General features: G+C 44.2%; 1 protein-coding gene across 1 annotated transcript in view; it reads right to left on the minus strand.

Moving 5' to 3' along the window:
- LOC139407478 (protogenin B-like) overlaps positions 1-9,656 on the minus strand; it is a 31,660-nt gene extending 22,004 nt beyond the window's left edge. The window contains exons 1-6 of the mRNA XM_071151274.1: positions 9,587-9,656; positions 8,363-8,662; positions 3,886-4,030; positions 3,566-3,702; positions 1,742-1,922; positions 1,305-1,420 (exon numbers count right to left, since the gene is read on the minus strand). Of these exons, the coding sequence (XP_071007375.1) occupies positions 1,305-1,420; positions 1,742-1,922; positions 3,566-3,702; positions 3,886-4,030; positions 8,363-8,662; positions 9,587-9,656 (949 nt within the window). The remainder of the gene's footprint in view (positions 1-1,304; positions 1,421-1,741; positions 1,923-3,565; positions 3,703-3,885; positions 4,031-8,362; positions 8,663-9,586) is intronic.
- Positions 9,657-15,620: the final 5,964 nt, after the last annotated feature.

Consider the following 15,620-nt stretch of genomic DNA (forward strand, 5'->3'; position numbering starts at 1 on the left):
CAGTAGAGAGGAGTGCTGCTCAGCGTGAGGTAATACAGTAGAGGGAGTGCTGCTCAGCATGAGGTAATACAGTAAGGAGAGTGCTGCTTAGCGTGAGGTAATACAGTAGGGGGAGGTGCAGCGTGAGGTAATACAGTAGGGGGAGTGCTGCTCAGCATGAGGTAATACAGTAGGGAGAGTGCTGCTCAGCATGAGGTAATACAGTAGGGGGAGTGCTGCTCAGTGTGAGGTAATACAGTAGGGGGAGTGCTGCTCAGCGTGAGGTAATACAGTAGTGGGAGTGCTGCTCAGCGTGAGGTAATACAGTAGTGGGAGTGCTGCTCAGCGTGAGGTAATACAGTAGGGGGAGTGCTGCTCAGCGTGAGGTAATACAGTAGGGGGAGTGCTGCTCAGCGTGAGGTAATACAGTAGGGGGAGTGCTGCTCAGCGTGAGGTAATACAGTAGTGGGAGTGCTACTCAGCGTGAGGTAATACAGTAGGGGGAGTGCTGCTCAGCATGAGGTAATACAGTAGTGGGAGTGCTGCTCAGCGTGAGGTAATACAGTAGAGGGAGTGCTGCTCAGCGTGAGGTAATACAGTAGTGGGAGTGCTGCTCAGCGTGAGGTAATACAGTAGGGGGAGGTGCAGCGTGAGGTAATACAGTAGGGGGAGGTGCAGCGTGAGGTAATACAGTAGGGGGAGGTGCAGCGTGAGGTAATACAGTAGGGGGAGGTGCAGCGTGAGGTAATACAGTAGGGGGAGGTGCAGCGTGAGGTAATACAGTAGGGGGAGTGCTGCTCAGCGTGAGGTAATACAGTAGGGGGAGTGCTGAGGTAATACAGTAGTGGGAGTGCTGCTCAGCGTGAGGTAATACAGTAGAGGGAGGTGCAGCGTGAGGTAATACAGTAGGGGGAGTGCTGCTCAGCTTTAGGTAATACAGTAGGGAGGAGTGCTGCTCAGCGTGAGGTAATACAGTAGAGGGAGTGCTGCTCAGCGTGAGGTAATACAGTAGGGGGAGTGCTGCTCAGCGTGAGGTAATACAGTAGAGGGAGTGCTGCTCAGCGTGAGGTAATACAGTAGTGGGAGGTGCAGCGTGAGGTAATACAGTAGGGGGAGTGCTGCTCAAATGGAATGTTTCATGTGTTCTCCAAACTCTCGTCCTCAAGAGAACGTCCTCTGAGAATACACTTGGGGCACCCTCGGTAGTATGCATATTGAAAAACCACTCAGTGGCTGTAACCACTAGACTGAAACCCAGAGCAATATTCTCCCATTTCAGCTGAAAACACATTGTTGGATCGGTATATATGGATATAGTAGTTTACCGAGCACGGTGAGGTTGGCAGTAGCGATAGTGTAGTTGCGTGTTCTTGGGGTGGTGGCTCTACAGAGGTAGACTCCACTGTGCTGAGGCTTCACATCACTGATCACCAGGTTTCCACTGTCAAACACAAATAAATATATATATATATTTTTTTTTATGCATTAAAACACAACACACTTTACAGTGCAAACAGAACTTTGAGACCACTGAAGCAAGTGCCCACATTTTCCTTCAGGAAATACATTTTTTAAATATATTTTTATAACAATAATAAAATCACATACAACACAAAGGAAGTTTAAAAAACAAAAATGATGTCACTGATACATAAATGACAAGCTACAAAGGTGGGTCTTTAAACGTGGTTTAAAAACCTCAATGGTGGCCGATGTTGCACAGAGCATTATGGGTACAGTGGTGCATCATGCATCCTCTCACCTGCCCAGCACTCTGGCATTGAACACGTCGATGGGTTTACTGTCGGCCCGGCTCCAGGAGATGATGGGTCTGGGGTTGCCCGTAGCAACACACTCCAGGACCACGGTGTAGTGGAGGGAAGCAGTCATGTTTTGGGGGCCCGCTATGATCCGGGGCCTCTGACGCGGTTTAGGGCCAGAACCTACACAGAGACAAAAAAAAAAAAGTTTTAATTGTGCAATTATTTTCACAGTAAAAACCAGTACAATTTAAAAGAAGACATACTGTATGTGCATGTGAGGTACGTAACATTGCAAAAATCAGAAACTTTCTGTCCAAAAATGATGCAGAAAAATTAATCCATGCTTTTGTCACTTCTAGGTTAGACTACTGCAATGCTCTACTTTCCGGCTACCCGGATAAAGCACTAAATAAACTTCAGTTAGTGCTAAATACGGCTGCTAGAATCCTGACTAGAACCAAAAAATTTGATCATATTACTCCAGTGCTAGCCTCCCTTCACTGGCTTCCTGTCAAGGCAAGGGCTGATTTCAAGGTTTTACTGCTAACCTACAAAGCATTACATGGGCTTGCTCCTACCTATCTCTCTGATTTGGTCCTGCCGTACATACCTACGTCACAAGACGCAGGCCTCCTAATTGTCCCTAGAATTTCTAAGCAAACAGCTGGAGGCAGGGCTTTCTCCTACAGAGCTCCATTTTTATGGAACGGTCTGCCTACCCATGTGAGAGACGCAGACTCGGTCTCAACCTTTAAGTCTTTACTGAAGACTCATCTCTTCAGTGGGTCATATGATTGAGTGTAGTCTGGCCCAGGAGTGTGAAGGTGAACGGAAAGGCTCTGGAGCAACGAACCACCCTTGCTGTCTCTGCTTGACCGGTTCCCCTCTTTCCACTGGGATTCTCTGCCTCTAACCCTAGAGTGACTGAGTCACTGGCTTACTAGGGCTCTTTCATACCGTCCCTAGGAGGGGTGCGTCACTTGAGTGGGTTGAGTCACTGATGTGATCTTCCTGTCTGGGTTGGCGGCCCCCCCCCCCCCCCCCCCCCCGGGTTGTGCCGTGGCGGAGATCTTTGTGGGCTATACTCGGCCTTGTCTCAGGATGGTAAGTTGGTGGTTGAAGATATCCCTCAAGTGGTATGGGGGCTGTGCTTTGGCAAAGTGGGTGGGGTTATATCCTTCCTGTTTGGCCCTGTTCGGGGGTGTCCTCGGATGGAGCCACAGTGTCTCCTGACCCCTCCTGTCTCAGCCTCCAGTATTTATGCTGCAGTAGTTTATGTGTCGGGGGGCTAAGGTCAGTTTGTTATATCTGGAGTACTTCTCCTGTCCTATCCGGTGTCCTGTGTGAATTTAAGTATGCTCTCTCTAATTCTCTCTTTCTTTCTCTCTCTCGGAGGACCTGAGCCCTAGGACCGTGCCTACCTGACATGATGACTCCTTGCTGTCCCCAGTCCACCTGGCCGTGCTGCTGCTCCAGTTTCAACTGTTCTGCCTTATTATTATTGGACCATGCTGGTCATTTATGAACATTTGAACATCTTGGCCATGTTCTGTTATAATCTCCACCCAGCACAGCCAGAAGAGGACTGGCCACCCCACATAGCCTGGTTCCTTTCTAGGTTTCTTCCTAGGTTTTGGCCTTTCTAGGGAGTTTTTCCTAGCCACCGTGCTTCTACACCTGCATTGCTTGCTGTTTGGGGTTTTAGGCTGGGTTTCTGTTCAGCACTTTGAGATATCAGCTACGAAGGGCTATATAAATACATTTGATTTGATTTGTTTTAAACAAGTCTACCCATAATCTTAATTGAAAGCACACACACACACCTTGGTTGATGACGGAGAGCGTTGCCTTTCTACTCTTGACGCGGTTGCCGATGTTGGTGGCCACACAACGGTACTTCCCAGCATCCTCTAGTTGGACATTTTGAATCTGGAGAGCTCCGTTGGGCAGGACTGTGATTCTAGAGAGACAAATGGACAATGATGGCCAGGACCAGGGCCCATAGTCACGAAGCACTTCTTAAGGAAAAAAAAGGTATAGTGTATAGTGTGCCTACCTGTCTGTCTCCAATGGTAGTGTGCTTTGGTCTAGCTCCCAGGTGTAGTTCGCTTTGTGTGTAGTGTCTAATGTGTAGTGTGCCTACCTGTCTGTCTCCAACGGTAGTGTGCTTTGGTCTAGCTCCCAGGTGATGGTGGCAGGAGGGTTAGAGGTCACCTGGCAGGTGAACCTGGCCACGGAACCTTCGGTCACCTCCAAAGGCACGGGCTGCACCACGAATGGTGAGATATCTGCAACGCGGTGAAAACACAATCCGCAAAGGAAGCAGTGGTTTCTCAGTTTAATATTAACTCTGTAAAGTCACAGAACCACTGAGTTCTTCTTTGCAATAGTTATTCTATGTGGGGCAGCAGTTAGCCTAGTGGTTAGAGCATTGGGCCAGTAGCCGTAAAGGTTGCTAGATTGAATCCCACGAGCTGACAAAATAAAAATCTGTCGTTTTGCCCCTGAACAAGGCAGTTAACCCACTGTTCCCCGGTAGGCCGTCATTGTAAATAAGAATTTGTTCTTAACTGGCTTGACTAGTTAAAAAAAATTTTTTTTTAAGTAGATACACGAAGGTGCTAAAAATATTTATCTCAGGAGCTTAAAAAGGGTTAGCTCTAAAGCAAATTAGACATTCTGTGTTTTCCTGGGACCCAAATTAGAAATTCTGTGTTTTCCTGGGACCCAAATTAGACATTCTGTGTTTTCCTGGGACCCAGGCGTAGGAACATATGCAACTGTATGTAAATATTGGTACATTTCATTGCCCTTATGCCTAAAACAAATGCAATATAAACAAAAACAAATAACAATTAAATGAAATAGCCAAACAAATAGCTAGTCATGTTTATTTTCCCCCATTAAAAACTCTTGACATATCTGTCTAGGTTGGAACTGTTGCTGTTAAAATTCAATAAATAATTTTAATTCTGAACTAGAATAAACTGACGGATCCAGGCTGTATCACAACCTGCCGTGATTGGGAGACCAGAAAACACACACACACAGTCCTAATGAGAGGTGTGTGGCTGGTTGAAGTTTTCAACAAGTATGTCTATTCTGGGCTCTGTTTTTGACAGTGCAACATTGAGGTTATGCTCAGCATTGAGACTGCTTCTGTACTTTTTTTCCAGAGTGGAGAACCCTGACTGACATAGGCACGTGGTGCCAAACAGGACCAGAACATCTACTGCTTTACTCACTGTTTAGTGAGCTTGCCAGGTCAATGCCTTAGACTGCTGCTCCACTGTTTAGTGAGCCTGCCAGATCAATGCCTTAGACTGCTGCGCCACTGTTTAGTGAGCCTGCCAGGTCAATGCCTTAGACTGCTGCTCCACTGTTGAGTGAGCCTGTCAGGTCAGTGCCTTAGACTGCTGCTCCACTGTTTAGTGAGGTCAGGGCCTTAGACTGCTGCTCCACTGTTTAGTGAGCCTGTCAGGTCAGTGCCTTAGACTGCTGCTCCACTGTTTAGTGAGGTCAGGGCCTTAGACTGCTGCTCCACTGTTTAGTGAGCCTGTCAGGTCAGTGCCTTAGACTGCTGCTCCACTGTTTAGTGAGGTCAGGGCCTTAGACTGCTGCTCCACTGTTTAGTGAGCCTGCCAGGTCAGTGCCTTAGACTGCTGCTCCACTCGGGAGGCCATCAGCTAAATATATTATTCAAAAAAATATTGTTAACAGAAGAAACATCTTGAAACAAAACCCTGGCACCACTATGGCATGTAGTCCTAGGTCCTCACCACCCAGTGCAAACTACCCTTGGCCTTGTGGAAACTACCCTTGGCTTTGTGGAAACTACCCTTGGCTTTGTGGAAACTACCCTTGGCTTTGTTAAGATTATCTAACGTCCATCTAGCCAATCACCACCCATTGATAAGAGGGGCCATTCTGTCTGTTGGGTGTTTCTGCCGGTGGTTGGGGTCAGCCATGCTGGGTGTGTGGCCAAAGCCAGAAAACTGCTCTACTAATACGGTCATCCCGGCCCTGTCGTAAACAGCAGATCAATGGACAGGTCAGAATGCACAAAGATTCCCTTTAAAGAGGTCAGGGTTCACCCCACCCCGGGTCTCCCCCAATTTGAGCTGAAATTGAATGGACAGGGGGTCCATTCAATTTCAGCTCAAATTGGGGGAGACCCGGCGGGATCGAAGACTGTTACCGGTCTGGTCAGCTATCGTCCCCCAAAAACTGGGACTTGCATATACTAATGTTTCATTTGACATTTTAGGCATTTAGCAAACACTCTTTTCCAGAGCGACATACAGGAGCAATTAGTGTTAGATGCCTTGCTCACGGGCGAATCGACAGATTTTTAATTAACTGCTAGGCTCCCTGCCATCTTACTTCATGTTTTTTGTTAATTTTTGAAAATATGATACAATGTAGTGTGATGTCATAGAGGATGTAGTGTGATGTCATAGAGCATGTTGCAGGCCAGTGTGCTACTGCAGGTGGTATAACACTGACTGTTATCAGACTGAAATCAGACGCAATAAACATCACAGAACTCTGGTGGCTTTCCTTTCCTGAGCTTTTTTCAAATGTTTGAGAGGAACTAAAATACTATTTCAGAGTAGATAATACAACCTAGTCACCCACATGACAGATCGGGCCTAGCCTATAGATACATAGAACAATAGAGTTGATCTTGACAATGATGGCGAGTGTAGGAGAGCCACCGAAAGGACCAATGACAGACAGATTAGTGACAGGACAACCGCCAACCCCAGCAGGCCAGGCCGTGACATCACAAAGCCTTTCCCAATGAGAGAGAAGTAGCTTCTCGTGAATTATAAATCACATCTCCCAGAGAGAGACAGAGAGAGAGACACAGAGAGAGAGAGAACTTTGGTGCTCTGGACAGACTGGGAGCAGTAGCAGAGAGAGAGAGCGAGAGAGAGAGAGACACAGAGAGAGAGAGAACTTTGGTGCTCTGGACAGACTGGGAGCAGTAGCAGAGAGAGAGAGCGAGAGAGAGAGAGACAGAGAGAACTCTCTGGGCCTCTGGACAGACTGGGAGCAGTAGCAGAGAGAGAAAGAGAGAGGCCCCTCCTCCATCCTCAAATCAAATTGTATTGGTTACATACATATATTTAGCGGGTGTTATTGCGGGTGTAGAGAAATGCTTGTGTTTCTAGCTCCAACAGTGCAGTAATATCTAACAATTCACAACAATACACAAATCTAAAAGTAAAATAATGGAATTAAGAAATACATAATATATATATATATATATATATATATATAAACTTCCGCCACACCTTAACTCATTGTTAACCTTGAGATGTATAAGTTACCAGACCTGGACTCAGGGATGGCTAACCCTGGAGAATGTGGAATGATCTAGAAAAACTCCTTTAGAGTCGGTGCCTCTAGGGCAATTCAGGCAGATGTTAGAAGGCCTTTTTTTTACTGAAGAATATGTTTGTTTCATATGATTGAGTTTCTTTTCATGTATTGTGTAATTGAGATATATATATATATATATATATATGAGTGTAATTCTTGTTTATTGATGCAGGGCTCATCTGCAAATGTCTCTGCTTAAATAAAGATGAAATAAATTAATATCAAAACTTCAAATAAACTAAATATTGATGTTGCTTCTGATCAACAAGGAATCGTTGAGACTTATAATAAAGTATCACCTGGCTATTCTACAGACTCAAAGTATTGTAGTTTTCTTCCCTGTCTCTAAATCACATCATACAGAAAAAATAAATTTAAAAAACGTATCCTAAAGATCCTACCCAAAATCTAAGCATGATTAAACTAAAGCTAGTCCTCGTGTTTGAGTTAGAAAGCGCCTGGTGATGCTGAATAGACCATGGGATCTGACCAGCTGTCCAGTCCACTGATATGTGGACAAATGAAACAGTCTTTTCTTTAGGGGCAGTCAGGAGCAGGCCAGACAAAGGGTTAAAAGTGAAAGGCCTTTTGAGAGATTCCTCTGTGTAACAGACCACGCCGCAGAACAATCACAGGAGCAGTGGTCTACACTGACAATGCATATTCAATCGTAGAACACATAGGACTGGCTGATCCTGTGTTTGTGTGTTTCCATCTTACTTTACCTGAAATTTACACGGATTTCCTCATTTGATTAGCTTTCAGATAGACTGTCCGTCACTACTTAATTGACCCTTAAAAGTTTTAAAACCAGTCTAATAACTCCACAAAAAGCTTTTACTACTAATAAGGATAAGCCTGTCCACTCCCTGAAACACTGGACAGCTTCTATTGACATGCAAACTTCACAGAGGAAAGCTTTAGAGGACTGTGTGAGTCATTACAGTTGTTGTTGTTTGGCTCCCGAGTGGCGCAGCGGTCTAAGGCACTGCATCACTACAGTCCCTGGTTCGAATCCAGGCTGTATCACATCCGGGCCGTGATTGGGAGTCCCATAGGGCGGCGCACAATTGGCCCAGCGTCGTTAGTGTTTGGCCGGGGTAGGCCGTCATTGTAAATAAGAATTTGTTCTTAAATGACTTGCCCAGTTAAATAAAGGTAAAATGTTTTTTTTTTTAATAATAGATTCCATTATAACCTTTCCACTTTGTTACCTCGAGCACCATACTTACTTGCGATAGTCAGGCGGGATCTTTGGCTTAGGATGGCTCCATATTTGTTCTGGGAGAGGCACTGATAAAACCCTCCGTCCGACCCTTCTCCATCTCTCCTGGCCTCCAGTATGTACAGTGAGCCGTTGGACAGGAACTGAAGCCGCTCGCTCTCAGCTAGCCTGACTCCATTCCTCAGCCATCCGATGACGATGGGAGGCTGTCCGTGGGCCACACAGTCCAGGACCACTGGATCCTTGGATATCACTGTAATATCACTGGGCTCGATGATGAAGGAGAGTTCACTGAAACAAAAAACACCTGGAAAGAGAGAGGGGGGGGGATTAGTGATATGGAAGGAGGGAAGAGGAGAGAGGCACGGAGGGAAAAGGGGTGGAAGGGAAGGATGGAGAGGAGTGCATTGATATGCCAGGCCTGTCATGCCAAAGGAGAACCACTGGTCAGTAACGGACTTTGTGTATAACTCTTGAAATCGATGTACACTTGTTTTTATTAACTGGCTATGTATTCATTGCACCCTTGATTAGTATTGGCATTACAGCAGTCCACTGTGTGTGTTTTACAGCAACTCTCTATAAACTATTCTATGTATCATACTTACAGAATGTTTCTATTCCCATAGTCTATATACTGAATGTATTTGTCACCTATGAAAACTGTGCGATTGTTTGCATTCCTTCAATTAATAGCATAACACTGTGAGATGTAAGACAAATGGGTAGTCTACTTGACATATGAAGAGTGAGTTTGACCAGTGAAATCGGGTACAGTGCATAGTCTAGTCATTGCTCAGGTTACTACAGTGTTAATGTGACCTACAAGAGATACTAAATTAAAATGTAAGTCAGTAAATTGTCAGTGTGAATTTGAAAACGTCCGTTAATTCGTATACAAGATGTGTGGTCGGCGTCCGCGCAGAAATTAAAGGACTGGACAGTAGCAAAAATAATCGCAGTCACTCAAATCGGTCACTAATTTCCTCAAAGACTCTGGTTAATCATATCATTTTACACATCAGATTTGCGTTGCTATCCCTTTATGTTTAAAACTATCAAATCAAATTGTATTTGTCATTTGCGACGAATACAACAGGTGAAAGACCTTACCGTGAAATGCTTACTTACAGTCTGTGTTACACACACGGACCTCAAACAAGTTCAGTTGCTGGGAAACTACTACTGACTAACAAAAAAATAATATACAGCAAAAAAACAAATGATTTACCTGATAGTGGAATAAACAAAACAAAAAACAGAAAACATAGCTGGTACAGTTTCCTTTTGAACATCGCCATTTATCCAAATTGTTCTGTCATTCTATAAATGAGGATAGCAGTTCCCCATCGTGCTTCAAGCATCCCAAATTACGAATGACACCGGTGGTGCAACACGGGTTGTGACTCCTGAGCGGGGATTCGTCGACCCTCTCCCTCTGACCGCGCATGCGCTACCCGAGCCAAGGTTTCATCGATGGGCGGCGCTCTGTTGGTCTTGGAGCAGAGCAAATGTATGGTCTACTACTCTACAACTATAGAGAACAAGAAGCATCTCTCTCTCTCTGACAAAACACATAACACCTTTGAGAAACAACTATCAACAAAGTGTGCAGGTTCCATAGATAATATGTCAGACAGTCTCTGAGCCCTACTCTTTATTTGAGTATTCCTTCATATTTGGAGTAGGCCTGGCCTTCTCTCAGGACTGGAACCATAACACCATTATATTTGTAGACTTCGCACCACATTTTATACAGAAATTGCAGGAAATATATTGGGTTAGATTTTGTATTGGTTATTATTACCAAAGGTCATTGGATATTAAACTCGTGATCAGGTCCTTCCCTATATGAGACAGCTGCTCTGTTTGAAGACAGAACTTGGTAATTATTAAGATATATTGATGGTAGCCAGTCAGCTGGCTTCCTACTGAATTCAGGAATCCTACCTGCTGGACCTGACTCCGTCCTACATGCTGCACACTGACTCCGTCCTACCTGCTGGACCTGACTCCGTTCTACCTGCTGGACCTGACTCCGTCCTACCTGCTGCGCCTGACTCCGTCCTACCTGCTGGACCTGACTCCGTCCTACATGCTGCACACTGACTCCGTTCTACCTGCTGGACCTGACTCCGTCTTACCTGCTGCGCCTGACTCCGTCCTACCTGCTGGACCTGACTCTGTCCTACATGCTGCACACTGACTCCGTCCTACCTGCTGCGCCTGACCCCGTCCTACCTGCTGCACCTGACTCCGTCCTACCTGCTGCGCCTGACTCCGTCCTACCTGCTGGACCTGACTCCGTCCTACCTGCTGCGCCTGACTCCGTCCTACATGCTGGACCTGACTCCGTCCTACCTGCTGCGCCTGAGTCCGTCCTACCTGCTGCACACTGACTCCGTCCTACCTGCTGGACCTGACTCCGTCCTACATGCTGGACCTGACTCCGTCCTACCTGCTGGACCTGACTCCGTCCTACCTGCTGCGCCTGACTCCGTCCTACCTGCTGGACCTGACTCCGTCCTACATGCTGCACACTGACTCCGTCCTACCTGCTGCGCCTGACCCCGTCCTACCTGCTGCACCTGACTCCGTCCTACCTGCTGGACCTGACTCCGTCCTACATGCTGGACCTGACTCCGTCCTACCTGCTGGACCTGTCTCCATCCTTCCTGCTGTGCCTGACTCCGTCCTACATGCTGGACCTGACTCCGTCCTAACTGCTGCACACTGACTCCGTCCTACATGCTGGACCTGACTCCGTCCTACCTGCTGGACCTGACTCCGTCCTACCTGCTGCGCCTGACTCCGTCCTACATGCTGGACCTGACTCCGTCCTACCTGCTGCACACTGACTCATGACACATGCATTGTGTCACATTAGGCTATAGTTGAAGATTTCCATTGATTGATTTTTTTTCTTTCTGTTACCATACATTAGCAATAAACCATATCACTTGCCTAGTTAAATAAAGGTAAAAAATTATAATATTAATAATATCCAATGACACAGTTATTTAAAATGTTGACCAATGATAACTTTTTTTGCTAATTTTGGGTGTTTGAGACAGTGAGCAGTATAAATGTCAGGAACCTACACATATAAATGGAATTTATATAACCTTTGCATTAAATGCAACGTTAAATATATATTGATTATCGAGCTGACCATTGATTCATTTATCATTCCTGCCCCACTCCAGTCAAGATGAAGCTCAAGACCAACAGGATATAACGCTGTCCTATTCATTCATTTACAAATCCTCTGTGTCATTAAGTGTCTAGTAACTAGCAACTGGAATCAGATACAGGCCATCTGTTAAAGTTTAAATCTGCTCAATACACATCTACCCACCACTGGCTGTATTAATGCTGTGTATAAATAGATAAAGGGCTATTTTACTGGTAAAACACATTTGTTCATTTTTCAAAATAGTGAATTCTCCACTATCCTGAACTAACAGGTGGTGAACTCGTGCATTCCAAATGGCACTCTGTGGAACTCAAAAACAGCACTGTTTTTAAAACGACCTTTCTCTTATCATACAGTGCCTGCCACCATACAGTCCAAAAGACACTCTTGTAGAACTCACACATTGGTGTACGTTCTTCATTTCTTCACGCCGTCGTCTTCCTTTCTTCACGCTGTCGTCTTCCTTTCTTCACGCTGTTGTCTTCCTTTCTTCACGCTGTCGTCTTCCTTTCTTCACGCTGTCGTCTTCCTTTCTTCACGCTCTCGTCTTCCTTTCTTCACGCTGTCGTCTTCCTTTCTTCACGCTGTCGTCTTCCTTTCTTCACGCTGTCGTCTTCCTTTCTTCACGCTGTCGTCTTCCTTTCTTCACGCAATCGTTGATTAGAACACCCTGTGGAGGAGGGTAGCACAGCACAGGCCGGGCTCCTCACCCTCACGGCCAGGGTCAAGAGAAAGAGGTCAGGGTTCAGGCTGGGAGAGGTCATGACCAATAGAAGTAAAGGTCATTAACATGTTATGAATATGTTCGAGGGCCTGGGAACGGAGAGACGTGACCAAAAAGACTTTGTTCTGATTGGTCAAGAGGCAGTGTGGGTGGAGTGACTCCAGGAGCCATTCGATGGGTTGAGGTGACCTCTAACCTCTAACCTTTTTGGGGTTGGGGGTTTGAGGTTGACCCCCCAGCTCTGCCATATTGTCAATGAAAAAGAACAAATCGGATAAAAGATCTATACAGTAGGAGGGAGAAATGTTCAAAGCTTTGTCGTTCTGCCAGTTTCTGGTCATCATCAAAGGGGACACAGAGGACATGCTCAGTATGCTATCATCAAATAGTGTTGTCTCTGTAGGACAGTCTTTCAATCAGTATTATATGTATGTGTTTGAAATAGAATAATGTGGATCTGTGTACGTCAACTTTACCATTTCAAAAGGAAGCAAACATGATAAAGATCAAGATTCTTTAAAAAAAAAAAGTTTATTGGCTTTTAAAACCACTTTAAAAATCTCACCAGTGAGTACTTTCCATTGAAAAAAAAGAAACATGAATGTTTTGTTTTGCCATATTAACAAGCTACTGTACATATGACACATTACACCAGACAACAACAGAGGGAGGGAGCTTCTTCTACTGGTAGGAATGAACAGGATAGTCAAACTGAGTTGGTACTGGCTCAGGGTCAGTCAGAACTCACAACGTACAGAGTAGAGTCACTGCTTGATGGAACCATAGAATCATTAGAACTCATTCTAATTCTATAGTTGGAACTCGTGTACATCTAAAGATGGAGGTGCATTTTCCTTCATTCAAAGATTTAATTCAAATATCAGTGCCTTATAGTAGTAATGCCAAAAATCTAGATTTTTTTTTTTAAACAACGTATTTCTTTACAAATGCTACATTAAAAAAAGTATGTAAAAATAAAAACATAAATCCATCATTAACGAAACAGCTCCATACACACAGAACAATATGAACTTATATTAAGTAAACAGCCCACAAGGTAAAATAATGTAACTTACTGTAATTAAGTTAACTACAGTAACACTGTCTGTCAGGTACTACAGTAACACTGCCAGTCAGGTATTACAGTAACACTGCCAGTCAGGTATTACAGTAACACTACCAGTCAGGTACTACAGTAACACTGCCAGTCAGGTATTACAGTAACACTGCCAGTCAGGTACTACAGTAACACTGCCAGTCAGGTACTACAGTAACACTGCCAGTCAGGTATTACAGTAACACTGCCAGTCAGGTATTACAGTAACACTGCCAGTCAGGTACCACAGTAACACTGCCAGTCAGGTATTACAGTAAGACTGTCAGTCAGGTACTACAGTAACACTGCCAGTCCAGTCAGGTATTACAGTAACACTGCCAGTCAGGTATTACAGTAACACTACCAGTCAGGTACTACAATAACACTGCCAGTCAGGTACTACAGTAACACTGTCAGTCAGGTACTACAGTAACACTGTCAGTCAGGTATTACAGTAGAACTACCAGTCAGGTATTACAGTAACACTGCCAGTCAGGTACTACAGTAGCACTACCAGTCAGGTACTACAGTAGCACTACCAGTCAGGTATTACAGTAGCACTACCAGTCAGGTACACAGAGCCAGCCCTTACCACAGCAGACAGTGGTTACCTTAATAAGTGTGCGTTCGAAAAGGCACCCTATTCCCTATATAGTGCACTACTACAGTTCTGACCAGGTAAAAAGTAGTGTACTATATAGGGAATAGGGTGCCATTTTGGAGGCACCTAACAATTCAAAGTAGTAGGATAGAAATCATGAACACATGCACGCCTACGTATTACAGTCATTTTTTAACATAATGAAACATGTAGGTTTTTAAACATAAAAAAAAAAAATCATTTTAAACATTTAATTTTTCCTTAACGCTTAGATTATATTCTCGTGGATGAGAATGAGTAAATCTCACTGAGATCATTATTAATGCACTTTTTTTTTGTTGCTACATGACAATTACAGTAGTCATTTTCTACATGACAATTCTTTCTTAGATCATAAAAAATATTTTTTTGTTGTTGTTGTGTTTTTTTGTTGTTGTTGTTGTTGTTGTTGCGGGGCCTTCATTCGTCATTCCCTCGTGACATTTGTCCGTTATAAGGTTTGTGACAAAGCCATGTTTCATATCATAGAAATTTAGTGCAATAAAAAGTGAACCTACAAAGTTTGTTTGTTGAAAACATGAACACAATGTCTATAGAATCGATGATGTTGCAGAAATGTATGCAACCAGCTAATATATATATATATCATATAACTCTTGATTTTTTTTAATTTTCTTATCAATAAACCATGCTATTGTTCTCTCTCAGAGCACACATCAGAGACCCATTATTATCATTATTATTATAATAATTACCTTTGAAAGGAAAGTCAAAACACATCAGCAAACCAGAGACCAAACAGACAGCATTACTTTTACAAATACACCGAGGAGCCGGAAATACAACACACAACACACAGTCTCTATTATCTTGACTAATATACATTTAGCTTTTTTTTCATTCTCCTTTAAATGGCACATAGACTTACTTAGCTAGAATGATGGCCATGATATAGTAGTCTTTTTTTCTCTTCTTGATACATTGCATTTCTATGTATCTACCCTATTTACAAATTAATGGAGCTTTAATTTTGACTATGACTTTTACCACAATAACAATAGCCAAAATTCAAGCAAATCATCCTATTATAATCACATAGCTGGCTGGCTAGCAGTGATGGTTTCAACAACATGCTGTCTGGCCCAGTGTTTCCTTAGCAACAACAAGGACCTCCGCCATTTCATATACGTTTACATGCTGTCTGGCCCAGTGTTTCCTAAGCAACAACAAGGACCTTCGCCATTTCATATACGTTTACATGCTGTCTGGCCCAGTGTTTCCTTAGCAACAACAAGGACCTCCGCCATTTCATATACGTTTACATGCTGTCTGGCCCAGTGTTTCCTTAGCAACAACAAGGACCTCCGCCATTTCATATACGTTTACATGCTGTCTGGCCCAGTGTTTCCTTAGCAACAACAAAGACCTCCGCCATTTCATATACGTTTACATGCTGTCTGGCCCAGTGTTTCCTAAGCAACAACAAAGACCTCCGCCATTTCATATACGTTTACATGCTGTCTGGCCCAGTGTTTCCTAAGCAACAACAAGGACCTCCGCCATTTCATATACGTTTACATGCTGTCTGGCCCATTGTTTCCTAAGCAACAACAAGGACCTCCGCCATTTCATATTCGTTTACATGCTG

The sequence above is a fragment of the Oncorhynchus clarkii genome, chromosome 4 (assembly GCF_045791955.1).
Source record: "Oncorhynchus clarkii lewisi isolate Uvic-CL-2024 chromosome 4, UVic_Ocla_1.0, whole genome shotgun sequence".
Lineage (NCBI taxonomy): Eukaryota > Metazoa > Chordata > Actinopteri > Salmoniformes > Salmonidae > Oncorhynchus > Oncorhynchus clarkii.